At 54.7% G+C, this 17,879-nt stretch overlaps 1 protein-coding gene across 2 annotated transcripts in view; it reads right to left on the bottom strand.

The window, feature by feature from the left end:
- Positions 1 to 1,742: 1,742 nt before the first annotated feature.
- Tmem184b (transmembrane protein 184B) overlaps positions 1,743 to 17,879 on the bottom strand; it is a 41,802-nt gene continuing 25,665 nt past the window's right edge. The window contains exons 4-10 of one of the 2 annotated variants that reach the window (XM_005003843.3): positions 10,932 to 11,022; positions 10,443 to 10,518; positions 7,770 to 7,861; positions 6,891 to 7,060; positions 6,288 to 6,482; positions 4,711 to 4,731; positions 1,743 to 4,018 (exon numbers count right to left, since the gene is read on the bottom strand). In XM_005003843.3, coding sequence (XP_005003900.1) covers positions 3,777 to 4,018; positions 4,711 to 4,731; positions 6,288 to 6,482; positions 6,891 to 7,060; positions 7,770 to 7,861; positions 10,443 to 10,518; positions 10,932 to 11,022 — 887 coding nt within the window. In that variant the 3' untranslated portion in view covers positions 1,743 to 3,776. The remainder of the gene's footprint in view (positions 4,019 to 4,710; positions 4,732 to 6,287; positions 6,483 to 6,890; positions 7,061 to 7,769; positions 7,862 to 10,442; positions 10,519 to 10,931; positions 11,023 to 17,879) is intronic. The other variant, XM_063243794.1, reaches the window with a different exon arrangement.

Raw genomic sequence — 17,879 nt, 5'->3', positions numbered from 1 at the left:
AGCTCAGTCCTTGGTCTTGTCCTAAGCCCCAAATTTACACCCACCCACTCTGCCAGGCCACCTGGGGCACCCTGAGGGAGATTCAAGGTATCATAATCCCAAATACTGAATTCAGTCATCCAAGTACTGCAATCCTCTTTCTAGTTTCCTCACAATCCAAAAAGTTGTATTTGTAACCCCGTTGAATTGGAATCCCAGCAAGTTAATTCCAGTCTACCACCACCAATGCAACCCACGGCAAGAGTAAAGACACCAAGACATGTTCCAAACTTAGGGCAACCAAGGGGACCTAAATCCAATCCCTGTGAGGATGTGTGGACCTCGGCCTTGATCCTAGGCCTCTCCCAGCATTTATTATCTTGTGAAGAAGCGGGGTGGCTCAGGGATGAGTGACAGAGAGGACGGTGGGAATTATGCAACTTGAGCTGGTGGCCAGGTGGGAGAAACACTTCTCAGTAAACTGCAGAGATAAAGGTACACAGAAGGATCAAGTCACATAATCTAATTAAGGTAGCAACTGCATTGTTTTGGGAGGCTGTCCTTGGTTTCTGATATGCAAACTCTTGTGTCCTGGGGAGTCTTGGCCTCTTCACCTTGAGGCTTCTCCCCAGCTGACATTCCCGGAGCTACTGGCTCTAGCATCCTGCTGTGCTCACATCCTTTACAGAACACTATTGGAGGAGACAGGACTGCCTGTTGGCTTTAGAGATTACATACCAGCACCTCAGCTAGCCTTATTTGCAATGCTTAGAGCCAACTGAAGAGAGAAGGGAATACCATAGCCAGCTCTGTACATATTAGTATAAGGAAGTAAGTCTTCAAATAATCAGAAATGCAGTAATTGTTTTGCATTCAAGGAGAGACATTGGCGTTGTCTCCCACACAAGGAATCAGCATTTGTATACAGCGGTGTGTCTTCCTAGTGACATGATACTGGTGGTGTACTCGTCATGTTTTATTTGGCTTTTTTGTTGTTGTTTTGGTACCAGGGATTGAACTCACGATCTTGCACTTACCAGGCAAGGACCGAAGCCACTTAGCTAAATTCCCAGCCCCCTTGTTTGGCTTCTTGATGCCTGTTTACCCAGCAGCGTAAGGAGGTGCTGTGAGGTCACAGGTGTGAAAAGCACTAGGGCCTGAAGGGCAGGAGGCTGAAATAGCAGAAACAGTGCCCCCATCACACAGGGCTGGGGGGAGGCCTGTGTGGGGCTGGATGGGGAAAAGTGCAGGGTTTGAGTGTGGGAAAGGGCCAAAACATATGGCTGGTTCAGGTGTACCTGCCTTCCTCCTGGGCCCTGCCAAGACCTCCATCCTGAAATGCTAAGCTCAGGCCTGCAGCAGGAACAGGACCATGGGCAGCAGGAAGCGGAGGGTCAAGCCAGCTGTGTTTCTCCCCGCTCTGCTGGCTGGGAATCTCCCTCACCCACGCTGCATTCCTGAGCACCCTTGTCAGCACGGGGCCAGGCCCCTGGAAGGCACGCAGGGTGGGGACAAGGTGCCCAGGTCTCCCAACTTCTGGGGTGCTAGGTGGAAGAGGACTCAGGAGGGCAGAAAGAGAGCCTGGATTCCAGGGCCCCGTGGAAAGGGCCTTGGTGGTTTGGGCCCCAGCCCTCTCAGGTGGGGCCTTTGAGCACCTGGCTGGGGGACGCAGACATGCAAACCCTACTACCTACCTGGGGACACCCCTGTCCACCCCACTACACCCAAGGGGGCAGGAACAAACCTCACTTCAGGCAGAAGAGTTCAGTACAATCTATATTATCTCATATATATATTTCTTCCTCATTTTATTTGCTTACTTCTGTCACGCATTTAAAATGTCACAGAGACCAAAATAGAGTGGCTTTCTGGTGGAACTCATGGCAGTCATACGATGAGATACAAAACTAAGGGACTCTGTCTTCTCATACATCATACAATTAATTTTTCAAGTATTTTTTTATGTACAAAGAACTACTCTATCTGGAAAAAATTAAAAAACAAAAACAAAAAACAAAGAACCCAACAATGTTAGGTTATGCATCCTAGAAAGGTGGGGATGGAGCAGCCGGGCCTAGGTTCATCCCTGAGGCCCCTTGGCCCACTCATTCCCTGCCACCAGCTCCCCAGCCCCGCCCACCACGCTCGGGAGCACAAGCCAGGAGGGGCAAAGGCCAGGAGGGGCAGGAATCAGCAACACACTTTGGCCTGGAAGGAGAAGGAAGATGCGTCAGAGAAAGCGATTTGTAAAAGCCAACATGGGAGGGAGGCAGAGCTGCTCCTGGAACAGCCTGCACCTGCCAGCTGCCTTCCAGGGTGGCCTGGGACCAGCTGGCCAGGCCCACCCAGACAGGGCAAAGCTGGCCACCAGCACCCCACACACTGTCTCCGGGCCGAAGAGGACGAGGCCAGGAAGGCTGCTGGCAGGCAGGAACCCCACCAGAGTGCCTCACAGATCCCAGGGAGGGAGCCTGTTCACTCGAGTGACCAGAAGAGCGAGCTTCCAGTGTGCGCCCACCACAAGGGAAGGACCCTTCTTCCTCCACCAACATCTACAGCGCAAACCCAGGTGCTTTCAGGGTTTCCAGTGCAGGGCTGTGGCCTGCAAGATCGCAGGATCTCCCTCACTCCTAACCGTGGCCAGCAGAAGCCAGGCCTATCTGGGCCAGGCTCTGGGAATAGGGGCATGAGGCAGGCGAGGAGGACCCAGCCCTGGCCACCAGCCCTGGCCCAACATTGAAGGATCCTGAGTGCCAGCAGCTTACCAAGGAGCCCTCTGGGGGCATCCGTACTAATGGCGGGCTGGGTGGGGTGGGGGGACTTTCATGTGTGACTAAGGCACAGAAGAGATGGGCAGGGGGCCAGACAAGGCCAAACAGCAGGCCCTGTGTGGACAGGGGGCCAGGAGAGGAGCCTGGGGCCACTCTTCCTTTCTCAAGGCCCTGCTGCATGGCCATCCCTCCTGTCCTTCCTAAATGCTGGCCTGAAATGTGGATGTTCAGACCTAACCCCTGAAGGGGACAGAGAGACACTGGGAGTCCCTGATCTCTGGGGCAGCCAGGAAGCAATGGTGCTCTGCCTCCAACTCCATCAAGAGTGGGACCTGAGTAGGGCAGCGCAGCTTCCTCAGCAGGCCGGGAAGAAGGGGCAGCAGGCAGGCAGAGCACGGCCAGTGCCAAGAGCGCCTGCTTCAACAGGGAGGAGCCAGAGGCCCAGGAGCTCCTTCCAAGGGGCCCAAGGCTCCTGGCGTCTGGCTCTGATCCTTGTGATGTGCTGGGTGGGCCTGGGTCAGGGAGGGAGATGTGCTGGGCATCCACGATCCCTCCTCCTGCAGGACTGAGATGAGTGGATCTAGGCTCTAGCACAGGGTGAGGGAGTGGGCAGGGGGAGCCCAGGTCAGGGTATTGCACAGTACGGGTGGGTGGGGCCTGATGGGAAGGGCCTGGAAGGCTGCAGAGAAGGCTGGTCCCCACACTGGGCCTGCACATGGCTGGTCCCTGCAGGGCTGGTCCCCGGGTGCTGTGCCTCTACCACAGGCCAGGCAGCAGGGGCATGAGAGCGGCTCCCACAGTCCTCTGTCCTGGTCGGGCAGTGCAGGGCTGACCACGTATAAATATTCCTGAAGGCTCGTGGGAGAGCCCAGGCGGTCCCTGGCACACAGGGTTGGGTTGTTCCTCTGGAAGCGATATGTGTTTCTGGTCCAATAAATAAAGGGCACTGGCAAAATTGCCAGCTGCCTCCTGGCGTGGCTGGGAGGCTAGAGCAGGGCACGGGGCCCTGGGCCAAGACACCCACACCTAGAACTCGTCATCGGAGCTGAGCAGGAGAGTCTTCTCGGTGTCACGGGTGCCACTGAGGCTGTGGGAGCGGGACAGGCTGTGGGCACCACCCCGCCAGGTGGGCCCGGGCTCCAGGGTAGACTGCTGTGTGTACTGCTGGTAGGCGGGCGAGAAGTTGTGGATGGCATCCTGCACGATGTCATGTGGGTTCATGGTCTCCTTGAGGCTGCTGGAGATGCTCTTCATGGGGGCACAGCGGCCTGCGGGCAGGAGGTGGATGGGGTGAGGAGGGCCACATGGCCGGGAGCAGACCCACGCCCCAGGAGGGTCAGTCAGCCTGCTCTCCTGGGACAGACAGGACAGGGACAGGATGGAGGTGCCTCTGCTGGCCGGGAGCAGAAATACACAGCAGCCAGGGAGCCAGGGAGCCCAGCGCTGGCCACTGGGCAGGCAGGTGGCAGGGGACCTGGGTGGAGAACAGCAAGCTGCTGGCCAAGTGCCCCAAATGAGCGCTCCCAGCCCCAGGGCAGACCCGTGCTCCTACACAGGGAGTGTCTGCTGCTGTGGGTGGGGACCGGTACACAGTGGCCCGCTGGCTCCCCGTGAGAGGGCAGCAGCTCCCTGCCCCATAGCTTCCTCCTAGCAGTCTAGTGACAGGTCCCTGGGCCATCAAGCCCAGCCCTAGGCCCAGGACTCCTGGCCCAGACCTTCTTTTCTCCGTGTTCTCTGCTAAATGCCCCAGTTACTCCTTAACTGCCCTGACCCAGAACAGCCAGAGGCCAGACCAGGAGCTGGCAGAGAGGGGCCTTCAGCAACTGGTGCCCTGGGCTCCCCCGGCCCAGTGCCCATGAGGATGGGATGTGGACAGAGAGGGGATACAGAGAGGCATGCCTGTGACATGTGACCAGGACAGACGTGCAGGACAGACGTGCAGACAGAGAGCAGGACCTACCGTAAGGGCCATACGTTGGCACTGCCCGCGGCCAAACCCGGGGCAAGTGCAGGGCAAGAAGCCGGAGAGATAAAGAAGACAAGAGATAGCTGAGTGAACGGGCCGGCGAGCCCACCCCGGCCTAGGGGACACCATGCCTCCCCCCCAGTCCCCAGGGCTCCTCGGGCTGCAGACTCAAGAAGACACCTGCCCTGGGACGCCTCCTCCCAGGTCTACACAGGGGCCACCCTGACTAGCAGGCATGCACCCTCGCGTCCAGGCCAGGGTGCCCACCCTAAGGGTCCCAGGTTGGGTGGGATGCATCTGCATAGCCACGTGTTTCACAGACCTTCAGATGCCTCCCAGATGAGGACAGGGAAGGCAGGTGCGAGTGCGTGTGTGGTGTGTGTGTGACACAGCCCAGCTGGTACTGCACCCCAGCAGCTGCACTGCCAGCTGGGGTACTTCCCGCTTGGGTGGGCAGGCCTGGGCAGTGCATGTAGAAAGATGGCCCACATTAGTGGCAGACAGCGTCAGCAGAGCCCCTAAGGTGTGGACAGATTCTTTCCCTGTCCCTTGAGGTGGCCCCAGTTGACATTTTCATGGGCCCAGACTCTGCCAGACCGGGTTCAAGGAATGTGGCCTTCAGCACCAGGTGTGTGTGTCAGATCCTTTCCTCTGGCGCCTGGTGGCTACCAGCACCAACAGGCAGGGGGTGGGCACAGAGTACGTGTCCCATGCAGTGACACTGGCAGGTGTGCTCAGGGACAAAGTCCAACCAGAGTAGGAATAGGGAGGGAGTGGGCCAAGGAATCCTGCTACCCTCCATGCTGTGCACACAGGCCTGAAGGGGGGGCCCACGGAAGTATGTTTCTGTCTTGGGAAGAGAGCTGACCCACGGTGGACACACTGGACAGGCTTCCCCATGCAGCCCCTGCTCTTCCTGCTGGATCAAGCTTTCTCTGCCCACCAGGCACACTGCTTCTCCAGGTACCCGGTTTCCCTGGAGCTCCTGAGCATGTGCTGCCACCAGGCCCAGTGCAGCAGGGTCTCCGACAGTGGTCCCTCAGCACTCTTAGATGTAACCAAGGCACCTGCTGTGCAGCCAGGCCTGCTAACCCCATTCCAGATGGGATGACTGGCAGGTGTAAAAAACTGTCAAACTATTACCAGCTACTGTTTCTCAGAAGGCATCCGTTTTGTTTTTCAAGGAACTTCAGAAGGACAGAATTACAGGACAAAACGAGTAACCGCACCCAGGCTGGGAGTCCGGGCCCCTAAGAATGAGTAACCTCACCCAGGCTGGGAGTCGGGCCCCTAAGAATGAGTAACCTCACCCAGGCTGGGAGTCGGGGCCCCTAGGAATGAGTAACCGCACCCAGGTTGGGAGTCCGGGCCCCTAGGATGCGTCCATTTGTTAGTCTCTGTGCCGGCCTTCTCTGCCATCTTCAGCTCTGCACCTGGGCGGACTGCGGGACCCAGGTGGCTTCTGACTCCCAGGCGCTGGCTGCAGGGTCAGGCCCCGCGCTCTGTGGCACCTTTCCCAAGGAAATGCTCTCAACTCCCCACTCCTTCCCGTCCCCAGACCCCGCTCACACCTTGGGCATCCAGCCTCTTGTCCGCGTAGACTTTGTAGGTGAAGGCATGTCGCAGGGCCAGCGCCGCGAAGAACATCTCCACGCAGATGATAAAGTCCTGGTAGCCAGCAGCCACAGTGCCCTCGCCCACTGAGACGCGGGCTGAGTGGATCTTGGGGATGGCCCCGCACTTCTCCAGGATGGCCAGCAGCATGCCTGAGTGGGAAGCCACTGTCTAGCCCAGACTGGACTTCTTCCCAGACCCCGTTTTCCCCAAGCCCCACCAGATACACCCAGGGAGGCTAAAAAGGGGCATAGTTGCTCCTCTAAAGCCAAGGCCTCCAGAAACTCCACTGTCCCAGTTCCCTATCAGCCAACAAAACCAATCATCACCAATTATGAAGGGCTCCTGGGTCACCCCCACCCAGGAAATGGGACCCCCAAAGTTTCCTCAAATGAGCTGTAGGAGGTGCCAGACCTCACCCCCAAGATGCACAATGGGCTGAGGTCCCTGAGATGCAGGATGGCCAGTGGCCTGGGCTCTGGAAGCCCTAGAGACATGAATGGAGGGGACGGCCTCAGAGGATGGGGATACACGCCCCGGCAGGCTGGACGGAGGCTGACCTTGCCAGAAGGAGAGGAAGATGACCGACTTGACCATGAAGAACTTGAGGACAGGGCTGTAGGGACTGAGCAGCTCCCGGGTAGCGAAGTAAAAGAGGAAGAGGGCGTAGAGAGCCAGGCTGACAGAGATGTTGTAAATGATGGTCACGTAGAGGTAGCCGCTGGTGACACTGCAGAATGGCACACGCTGGCTGGGACCGAGCCTGCTGTGGGACAGGGCGGCTCCTCACCCTGGCCGCAGCAGATCCCCAGCGGTTTTGACTGCTCACAGTGGGGTGCACAGCAGAGGCACTGGCCGCCCTCTACTTCTGCTGCCCTCACACCATGTCCCACTCAGGGACCATGTGAGAGGTCACAGCCTGATGGCCAAATGCCAAGTGACACCATGCTTGCTGTGCTGCCCTTTCACATAGCCAAGTTACCTCCCCCAAGGTCACCCTGCTTGCATGCCTGGGCAGGTGGCAGGGCAGGGCTCATGGTGGGGACAATGTGCTTGCAAGCCCAGGCCCAGCATGGAGCCGCTCTCAGTAACCCCAGATGAAAAAAGACAATTTGCAGCGTGGACTCTGCATGTGAGGTTGAGGCAGCCTCTGGCTCCCCACCTTGGGAGTGGCCTGCCCATTCATGCCTCACCCTGACAGCACTGTGTGCTTGGACATGAGCATAAACCAGGCCAGGGCTGGCTCCTGGGGTGGCACCAGAGCCAAGTGCGAGGGTGAGCACTGCCAGGCTCAGGCTGGAGGTGCAGGGAGACACAAGCACCATGATGGTCGGCAAGCACACGGCCGTGGGGCCCATCTGGCTGCCACTGGCCCTCAGCCAGAGCGCTGCTGCAGAGCCAACGTCCCCCCACGCGCCAAAGGGAAGACCGCTGCTTACTCGAAGTCCCCATCCCGGTACTTGCCGAAGGCCTGGAGGACCACGGTGCTGACAGCCATGAGAGGCTTCACCACGCAGAACTGCAAGGTGGCCTGTGAGGGAGCAAGGGGAAGGTAGGGTGAGAGATGTAAAAGGCCTCTCGGAAGGGGCTGGGCCTAGGAAGCCTGCTGGGGACAGAGGGGTGGGCTCTGCGACCCGTCCCTGAGCGGACCACTGTTAGCAGAGGAGGCAGAAATGTGGGAGATAGTGACATGCAGTGCAGCCGTATGAGGGCGTAGGGGAAGGAAGGACCAGCAAGGCAGGGCACAGGGGCAGGAGGTGAGAGAAGCCTTGGCGTGGGAGGCACAGAGACAAGAGAGGCTGCTCTCCACTTCCGGGCAGAGGATGCGCTCAGGCAGGGGCCCAGAGGCAGAGCGGGGCTGGGTGCAGGCTGATGACTGGGGAGCAACAGCATTGGGGAGCGGCTGGGATGAGGCAGGGGGTGCTGGATGAGGCCTCAGCACTCTTGGCGAGTGGGCCCTGCTGGAGACTGAGTACGAGCACAGAGCACAGCGGGAGGCTGAGGGCTCCTCCCCGCTCCATGCCCATCCCCAGTTGCTCCCCTGTCCCATGTTCTGGGCCCAGCCCAGGGCTTCTGACTGGCACTGGAGACAAGTCTGTAGGAGCAACAAGAAGGGACAGGACACGGGACATGGCCTATGCACGCGTGGGCTCCAGAGTCCCCAAAGCAGAGACTGAATGAAGGTCTGGCTGCCTGCTCACTGTAGCAGCGTGGTCAGTTGCCTGGCCTGAGCAGCAGGGTCACTGCTGTGGGGACAGGAGTACCAGAAGGCAGTGTCCTCATGGAGGTCTGCTCTCAGTGCAGGCTCTACAGATCCAGTCAGCCTACAGATTTCCTCAGCCAGGCTTCCACAACCCCTGCAGAGGTCCTACAAATTCGGGGGGGGGGGGGGCACGCATGTGCCCCAGAACCACACGTCCAACAGGGCAAGTCCAGCTGCACACGAGCCCCGTGACGAGGAGTGGCAGGGAAGCCCCAGGAGCTGGAGCTGCAGCAGAGAGTGGCCTATCTTACGGGACTGTTACACGAGAAGCACACGTGACAGGCAGGGCTGTGGTGCTGCTGCCAGAAAACCCCACAGAAGTCCCCTGGCCTAAACCCTGCCAGGAGGAAGTGGGACCCACTCCCTGTGGGAAACAGGCAGGAGCAGCAGGCCAATGAGCGCTCCAAGAGCTAGCCAGCCGCTTGCAGGGATGTGAGTGCTGCAGCTACCCTGGTGCAGATGGAGAAAGCAAGGCACTGATCAGCCCCAGGGCAGACGCAACACTGGAATCCAAGCCACCAGGCCCAGGCCATTGCCAACTACGTCCTGCGTCAGCACATGGCTTTCAGGACAGTCTGGCCTATCCATTCTGGCCATTCAAACACGTGCCATTTTGGCCACTCCAGACCTTCTCCCTGAAGCTGGGTGGGCAGCAGCCTGGGAACCTCCTCTTAACAGCACTCAGGCAGGGTGCTGAGCCCCCCAGGGCTCTGATGAAGCTGCAAGCACTGGCTCACCACGGGAAAGGAACAGGAGCCCTCATGCACTCTCTCCTCCTGCCAGCATCCAAACCCACAGGTCTGGGGAGTCATTTACAGCCCAGTGATGTTCACTGTGATCAGGAGATCAAAACTGTGGACCATGGAACCACCCAACGAGGCCCAAGCCACACTGGGTCCTTGAACCTGGGGGTGCAGAGCTGTGGCTCTCAACACCCCACCCTGTACCAGGGATGGTTTTAACTCCTGCAGCCCCAGGAGTGAGACTTTCAGGGAAAGCCCCCGGGGAAGAAAGTGGGGGACACACAGGCTGCTGGGCCAGGAGGCCCTCAAGGTCTACAGCCATAAGCCAGCCCTCCAGCGGCTACCGAGACTCAGCCACAGGTTTCACTTCCTTCCTGACCACTTGAGGCTGGAGAGGCTGACAGAGGCCCTGGGGACACCGATCCCAGGTCACCAAGACTGTGCATGACACCCTCAGACTCCCTGCTGCAGGAGCCTGTACTCATACCAAAGACTTAACCTTTCTGGCCTTGGTTATGTCTTACACCCACTTTACAGAAGAGCAAGCCACACACACAGAGGTCAGGTAAATTATCTAAAGTCACACAGTCAGAGGAGAAGCTAAAGTCAAACTCAGATGGTCAGACACCCTGGCTCAGGCACTTAATGTGGGACATCAGTGTACTGTCGCTGGCAGGCAGCCACCATGTACCCTGGAGGGTAGCTGAGAGAACTAAAAGCCTCTGGACTGACACCTGGGAATGCAGGAAGAAAGCAGAGACCACACGGGCCTGTCTCTAGTGCCCAAGTTTACCTGGTCCCAGTCCCAGCCAGTATTTTCACATCAGGATTCTAGAATCTCATCCTCTGGTTTGGTCACACCCGGAGATTTGGTCAAAAGGAGCAAGACTCTGGAGCCACCCCCTCCTGCCCCACGGGTAACCCACCCTTCCAGGAAGCTGCTCACTGCCCACTCAGCAGGCACTGCCACCCTAGCAGCTCGGGGATGGAAGCTGGAGGCCTAAATGAACCCCATAGGTGCGCCCAGGGGATCCTGCAGTCCGCTCCTCCACCCGGGCCCAGTCCCTGGCCTGTTCCCCAAGCCAGGTGGTGGCAGTGACACTTACCTGCTTGCAGAACCGCAGAAATCCAATGGAGTAGGTCTTTCCCCAGAGGCAGCATGTCCCATACATGCAGCTGGACCTGGGAGAGCCAAGCACAGGGGAGGGCTGGAGAGCTGAGCACCAGGATGTGGGAGAGGCAGGCTGGGGAGGTGCCCCACTCATACCAGACCAATGGCCCAGGGGTGGGGGGCCTGCAAGGAGGCCAGACTCAGGGGCGCGCTGCAGGACACAGGGAACAAGGCTGCCTGGGCCACACAGAGCATAAAACTGTTAAGGAAGAACTACAGGAAAGGACACGTTGATGGGAAGACAGAAGGCCCATGCCTCCCAGGCCCGTGGCCTCCCAGGAGGCCACAAAAATGACTTTGCCTAGGAAGGGAGAGGCACAGCTGGTCAAGACTGTAAGCATAGAATGTCCGTGTGTCCCACTGATACCAGGACAGACTGAAGAACATGAGGTCACGAGGGGCTCCAGGGAGACACAACACTCACTCGATTGGCTTTCCTCTGATCTCCGACATGATGGCACTCTCTCCTCCAAGGTATTCATAGCACAGGCTCAGGAAATTGTAGATGACCAAGGCTGCGGAGGAGAGGCCCAGAGACAAGACTCAGACCAGAAGCACAGGCGAGCAGCAGGGAAAATCTTAAGCAGCCACTGCCACCGCCACAAGCAGCGCCATGGAAAAGTCTGACATCAGGTTGTGCAAAAGAAGTCAACATCCATTTGTAAGTTCAAACTCAGGCGCAGCTGCATCAACAGCAGGGAGACCCACATGGCAATGACACCCAAAGGACAGAAGTGAGACCACGATTTCAGGGTGGGTGGCAGCATGTTGTTCTGGGTGGAATACTGGCTGGGTAGTATTTATTAGTTTTATTCCCCAATTTGTACATTCTAGATCACAATTTCCCACCTAGATAACGATCCCGGGGTCTCAAGAGAAAATTTAAGCATTAAGACTGAGCATATACTGGTATTTTCAGACAACTGAAGGCAGATGCCTTGTGCCCTGGTGAATGATTTGCAGATGACAATGCACAGTGTGTGTATCAGCGCTGCTCCCTGATTATTGATGTGCTTTGAAATTTTGTTGTTGTTTTTTTTTTTAAATCTTTGAATAAAATGGATTTAAAAAAAAAAAAACAACTCAGGCTGGGGATTTAGCTCAGTGGCACAAGCGCCTGCCTGGGGAGTGCACAGTCATAAATTCAATCCCCAGCACAAAAAAAAAAAAAAAAAAAAAAAAAAAAAAAAAAAAAGAGCATAGAACTTTCACATAACTGGCAGTGGAATTTAGCATCTGGAGAGCACCGGGGGGGGGGGGGGGTGTGTGTGTGTGTGCACAGAATACGGGGGAAATGTCCAGGGGGCTCAGTGAGCTCACATGAGGATGTAGCTCAGCATCACAATGACCTCCAATTTACAGCAGTAAGTGACAGGCACCTCAGACTCTGCTGGGAACGCTGTGGCAATAATCCAGCAAAGCGCCGGCAGGTCTGCAGGGTGGAGAGTTTCTGCGGGGCTAGCTGCAGGGGTCAGAGGCGCACAGACATGCCAGCACCCCATGCTGCTCCCCTGCAGCAGTAGATGCCTCTTGCCTTCTGAGCAGTTTCTGCATCCGTCCTGTTTTTGCACTTGGCTTCTACTGCCGGATGCCCCTGCCTCTGCTCTCCCAAGACCTGTGACCCCAGCTCCAGACTTGGTCTTGGGGCGCACGCTTTCAGTACAGGGATCCTGCCCTGGAACACATTCATCCACTGGCTTGGGTCATGGGTCACTTCAAAGGGGAAGCCAGGGCCCGTGAACCAAGCAAGAGCTCTGGATGCTGCCTGCTGTGATACCGACTGCCACTCTCCACAGTGGGCCGGGGCTGTTTGAAGGTGCTACATCAGGGCTGGGGGAGCAGCCAGTGGAGTATGGGCCTCGCATGCTTGAGACTTTGGGTTCCATTTCCAGCACCATGAAAATTAAGAGCATCAACCTATCTGAGCCCAGGCACACAGAACCCTGCAGATGTGTTTTTAGGCAGAAACTGGCCCTTCGGGATGTGGGAAGAAATAGATTGGGGTACTGAGTGCCACTCCCAGGTGCTGAAATCCACTAAAAACCTCCCATCTTCACAGCCCAGAGCACACGTCATGCTTTGCTGTGACGGCTCCTTTATGTACACTGAGCAGAGGACTTGCAAAGTGGCTCTGTGTCCAGCCAGGTTGTGGGAGCCCAGGACTCTCAGTCTCCTCATGTCCTGGTGGGGACAAGAGGATGGTAAGAGGAACACTTGCTTTTACAGCTGGTGCAGGTGAACACACAAAATGCTCAGAGTGACTGGCTCAGGGTGCCACAGCCATTACTGCTGTCCACTTGCACCCCTCAGCTGGACACCTGTGACAGGATCGATGATCCTGTGCACTGCCTGGCCAGAACAGAGGCAGCACAGGACATCTGGTGACAGCAGGGCCCTCCACTGTCTCCAGATCACTCCTTGCTGACAAGAACCAGGGTGGGCACCCAACCAAACCTGCAGTCACCCTGCTGGAAACCTTGTCCAAGACGCACAAGGCCAAAAGGTGATGCATCCATTCTATGCCAGGTCCCGCTGTGAGGTGGCAGCAGTTCCCAGAAGCAGCCACGCTGTGTGCTGTGCCACCCCCTCCCCTGAGAAGTTCCTTCCTTTTGAATCTGCGTGGACCTGGATGACTACAGTAGGAGGGACATTATGGGACATCTGAAAAGACCCAATTTTTTTTAATCCATCTATTTCAAGATCCTTGATCTTCTAAAGGTGCTCTGGGACCAGTCAGTCTGTAAAATATCAACTTGTTGATGGTTTCTTTAAAGAATCATTAATGAGTCAATAACAGAATCATTGATTCTTCAAGAAAGGGGACAAGATAAAGTCCTTTGGACATGACTCAATCAGCCCAAGCTGGGCCCCCACCCACCTGGGCCAATCTCACCCCTTCCTAGGAAATACAGAACCACACAAACTGCCACCCGCTGCAGCTCAGTAATGGATGAAATGGGAATCTCTACCCAATTATAGAAACAATGCAAAGGCCCAGTGGTCCTGGGCCCAAAAGCAGAGAAGTTGAGATGCAATCAGCTCCTCACCTGGTAGCCTTCTGACCATAGTTTTGAATCTAGGGAGACCCCAGAGATGTGAGATGACCTGTCCCTCCTTAAGTTCCCACCACAGACTGTGAACCAGGCTCTGTGCAGGCCCTTGAGACACCAGGCTCACCAAACTACTCATTTAGGGGGAACTAAACTTGCTGAATTGTTCAGAACTCGGTTTTTTATTCCCAAACTCTCCAAACTGACCACCTCTTTGAGCTCCAGATGCCCACAGTGCTTGTTAGTCAACTCAGCCAAAAGCTCTATGCCTGACATCGAGGAACTGTTCTAGGAGAACATTGGGAAGTAGACTTCACGGACATGGTAAAGCCTGGTTTACAGGGGCACCGCTATCTCTTGGTATTAGTAGACACCTTCACTGGCAGGGTAGAGGCTTTTCCTACTAAGTCCGAGTCAGCCTTAGTGGTAGTTAAAAAGCTATTGCATGAGATCATACCTCGATTTGGCCTCCCACTATCAATGGGGTCCGATAATGGCCCAGTTTTCATAGCCCAAGTCACCCAAAAGTTAGCCCAGGCATTAAAGATTAATCGGAAACTCCACTGTGCCTATCAGCCACAAAGCTCAAGGCAAGTAGAAAGTATGAACTGAACTCTCAAGGACACTTTAGCTAAGCTGTCTTTAAAAACTGGCGATAATTGGGTGAGCCTTCTTCCCTTTGCACTGTTAAGAACTAGATGTATCCCATATGTTTCTGGAATTTCCTCCTTTGAGGCTATGTTCGGAAGGCCCCCTCCACTGGTCCCAAGACTGTCAGAGGACAAATTAGTTGAAATAATTAACCAAGATCTCATTAAGTCCCTGCAGATACTCCGGCCTGTGTTGGCCTCGATCCACCAATTGTTTAGACAAAAACACCGGGACCCGCCTTCAGAGACACCACTCAAAGCACCCATCAAGCCAGGAACTTCTGTCCTGGTGCGACATCACCATCGAGACTCCCTCGAACCCTGTTGGGAAGGACTCTTCACCGTGGTGATCAGTACCCCCACTGCCATCAAGGTAGCAGGAAAAACTGCGTGGATTCACCATACTCACGTAAAGCCACTGGAAACAGCAGACAACGAGGGACATATTGAGTGGACTATACAACAGACTGGTAGCCCCTTAAAGTTAAAACTGACTAAACATAGTTAGATTATACCAGTCATGAGCTGCTTTAGCTTGCTTGCTTTTGCTCCTTCTGTCCCACTGCTGGGGATTTTAATACCATTGATGCCGACCTTGCATGGCGGCTTTGGTCCCCCTGTAAGCAAAGAACAATTGTTGAGATCTTTGTATGGGAGCCCCGTGATTGTGGAGGAGGCTATACTAAAGGTAAAGACACCGGCTGGGGGGGATTATACATACATACAATAGGAAAAAGGATCATGGTCCTGCCCACATAAAGGATAAATTATATAATATAGTCTTCAGACAGGGGTTTTGACTCAAATGTGGATGTGTAAGTTAAAGCCCCGCATGATACCTAACAAAGGCAGCCAGCCAGGGCCATGCCCTCAGAATTGTTCTTATTAAAAAAATGTTTCCCCAGATACATTACCACCCCTTGATGCTTCCTAAATGGCGGGGAGTTATCTGGATTTTCAAACTTCTGATATTCTAAAAGCCACTCATAAAGCCTTTTTATGCTTCCAACCCAATTTTGGCTGAAGATTGCTGGTTACGCATGGCACAGGGCTCCCCCATGCCCCTTGTGATCCCCACCAATGTTTCTCTGACCACTCTGGAGGAACAAGATTACTTAAATTGTAGTGCTGGTCCCCCCTTTAGAGTACAACCAGTATGCTTCAAGGACTCTCTCTGTCTCCAAGGAGGTTTTCATAACAATACCTCCAACATTGATGTGGGGTTTGTTGCATTTACTAACTGTAGTTCCATAGCTAACCAGACTACCTCCCTTTATCCCGCCGAAGGACAAGTATTTATTTGTGGAGGAAATATGGCCTATACTTTCCTCCCAACTAACTGGCCAAGGATTTGGCCTCAGTCACAATATCAGAGGGGAATGTTGTAACCTAGTTCTAACCAATGTGTCTCCTTCCTATTCTGTATGCGCCATTTCAATAGAGATTAAAATTCCATTTCCAGTAAAGACTTAAGTTTCAGCTCCTTGTAACTCCCCCTACCCCCTTCAGCCTATCTGTAATACAATGTGCTGTCCTTAAGAAACGTTTAACTACAAGGAAGTTACAGGAGATACCAAGAAGCCCAGATGCTATCAAACTGGGTCAAAGTTTACAACATTCCTGTGGTTTTTCAGCTTTAAAACCCAACCCTTTTAGCTGTAAAGCACAGTCTCCATGTTGGCTCCCGGAGGCTGTGTAGTCAGGCCTGGCCTAAAATAAAGCCTTTGCTCCCTAAATTTTAATTTCTTGCTTCCTTGGATTTTATCCCAGGGTCCGAGCTATCATACCATCACATGTGTGAAATCCCTTGCCCCGCAGGGAGAAGCTGGCCCTGTCCTCCTGTCACTGAGTCTGGCCACTGCTCTCCAGTCACCTTGACCATTCTATAGCCTACTTGAAACCGGGTTTTCACATGTGTACAATTCAGATGCTAATGTGTACTCCACTGGGTAAGTGGGAGATAAGGAAAAAAATGGGGTAGCACTGAGTGCCACATAAGCTTTCTCATCAAAACAGTCCGTGTCATCACTTTTGATCATGGAACTGCCTGGGGCCCCTTCCCAACCATCACAGCCAAACCCCGGATGCACGCAGGCAGCCACATCCCACCCCGCTGTCAGTGATCTCAGCGCCGTGGGGGCCACACTGTGCAGGATCCTAGGAAAGTTGCCTGACTGCTATAAAGAGCCACAGCCCTCTCCATGGAGAATGGGAACCTACCACTGACTTGAGGTTCACAGTTACACACATTTATTCCCACTCCCCTAAAATGCCACTGAAATTGAGGGCCCTTCAAAGACAGGAGGGTGATAATGGGAACAATCTTCCAGAAATGTCGATGAAAGTTCTGGAGGTCACTGACCTGGGAGAGGGAGAGACCAACAAGAACCCAGACTCTGGCCCTGCCAGGCGGCTCTGAGGCACAGGGGAGGCTCAGCCCATCAGCTCGCCCATTACAACAACCACACCTCTTCTATCTCCTGCGGGATTTTGGAACACTGGTGACCAAAACGAGATGCTAAAGAAGTGGAGGGGAGTAAGGTCACAACAGCAGACTGTCTAAAACACCAGGAAACAGCCATCAAATGGAACAATAAGTAGCCATCAAATAGGAAGATTCTTCCAGATTTCAAGAATAGCCACGGGGCACCTTCCTGCCTTCTCAAAAAGTTCCTGGAGGATGCGCTCCAACCACTGAGAGCAAACCACTGGCAACGCTGAAGTGGCATCCCGGGACCAAGTGACACAGCACAGCCAAGAGATGCAAACACGTCCCAGGATGATGGTGAATGAGAGCCAGAGTTCTAGCTGAGCAGTGAAAGGTTTGGAAGCCAGCAGGCCAGACCAGTGTGGAAGGGCTGCAGGACAAATGCAGCCTTGGAAACAAGCCAGAGCCCACAGATGCACGCTTCCATCTGACTCTACGCTCACTCCCACACTGACTGTTAAACATTCAGTGGAATCTGAGCATGGCGATGCACACCTGTAATCCCAGCACTAGGAAGGCTGAGGCAGGAGGATAGCCGAGAGTTCGAGGCCAACCTGAGCTATGCAATGAGTTCAAGGTCAGCCTGAATTATATAGTGAGACAGGCTCAAAAAAAAAAAAAGAACATTTAGCGGAAGCCCTCAGGCACAAACAAAAAATAGGCATGTGGGAAACTGAGCACACTAAAAAGCAAGACAAATAGCTCCTAAAGCCAATTTTAGAAACAATGACAGCCGGCACACTGAAAGGGGGAGGGCCAGCAAAGTGTAGGTGCGTGGGGGTGTGTGTGAGCCTGTGCATGTACAGACCGGGGAAGTCTCCAAACCAACACTTCCTAGGTGGAAATCACCACAGAAAACTAAAAACTTGAGAGCAATATAAGCATATTTTTAAATTACTTAAGAACACAACTGAAGGCTGGGTGTGGTGTCTCACACCTGTAACCCCAGCACTCAGAAGGCTGAAGTAGGAGGATCGTTGTGAGTTCAAGACCTGCCTGGGCTACAAAGTGAGCTCAAGGCCAGCCTGCACTGCATAGCGAGACCCTGTCTCAAAAAGACAAAAAAAAAAAGAACACAGCTGAAAGCACTGCAGGGCTGGGGATTTAGCTCAGCAGCATAAGCACCTGCCTTGCAAGCAGGTGGTCGTGAGTTCAATCCCCAGTACTGACAAAATAAAAATTAA

This window comes from Cavia porcellus, unplaced genomic scaffold, assembly GCF_034190915.1.
Source record: "Cavia porcellus strain 051 isolate PalLab524CR breed Dunkin Hartley unplaced genomic scaffold, mCavPor4.1 scaffold_40, whole genome shotgun sequence".
Lineage (NCBI taxonomy): Eukaryota > Metazoa > Chordata > Mammalia > Rodentia > Caviidae > Cavia > Cavia porcellus.
This window is presented reverse-complemented; position numbering and strand designations above follow the sequence as displayed.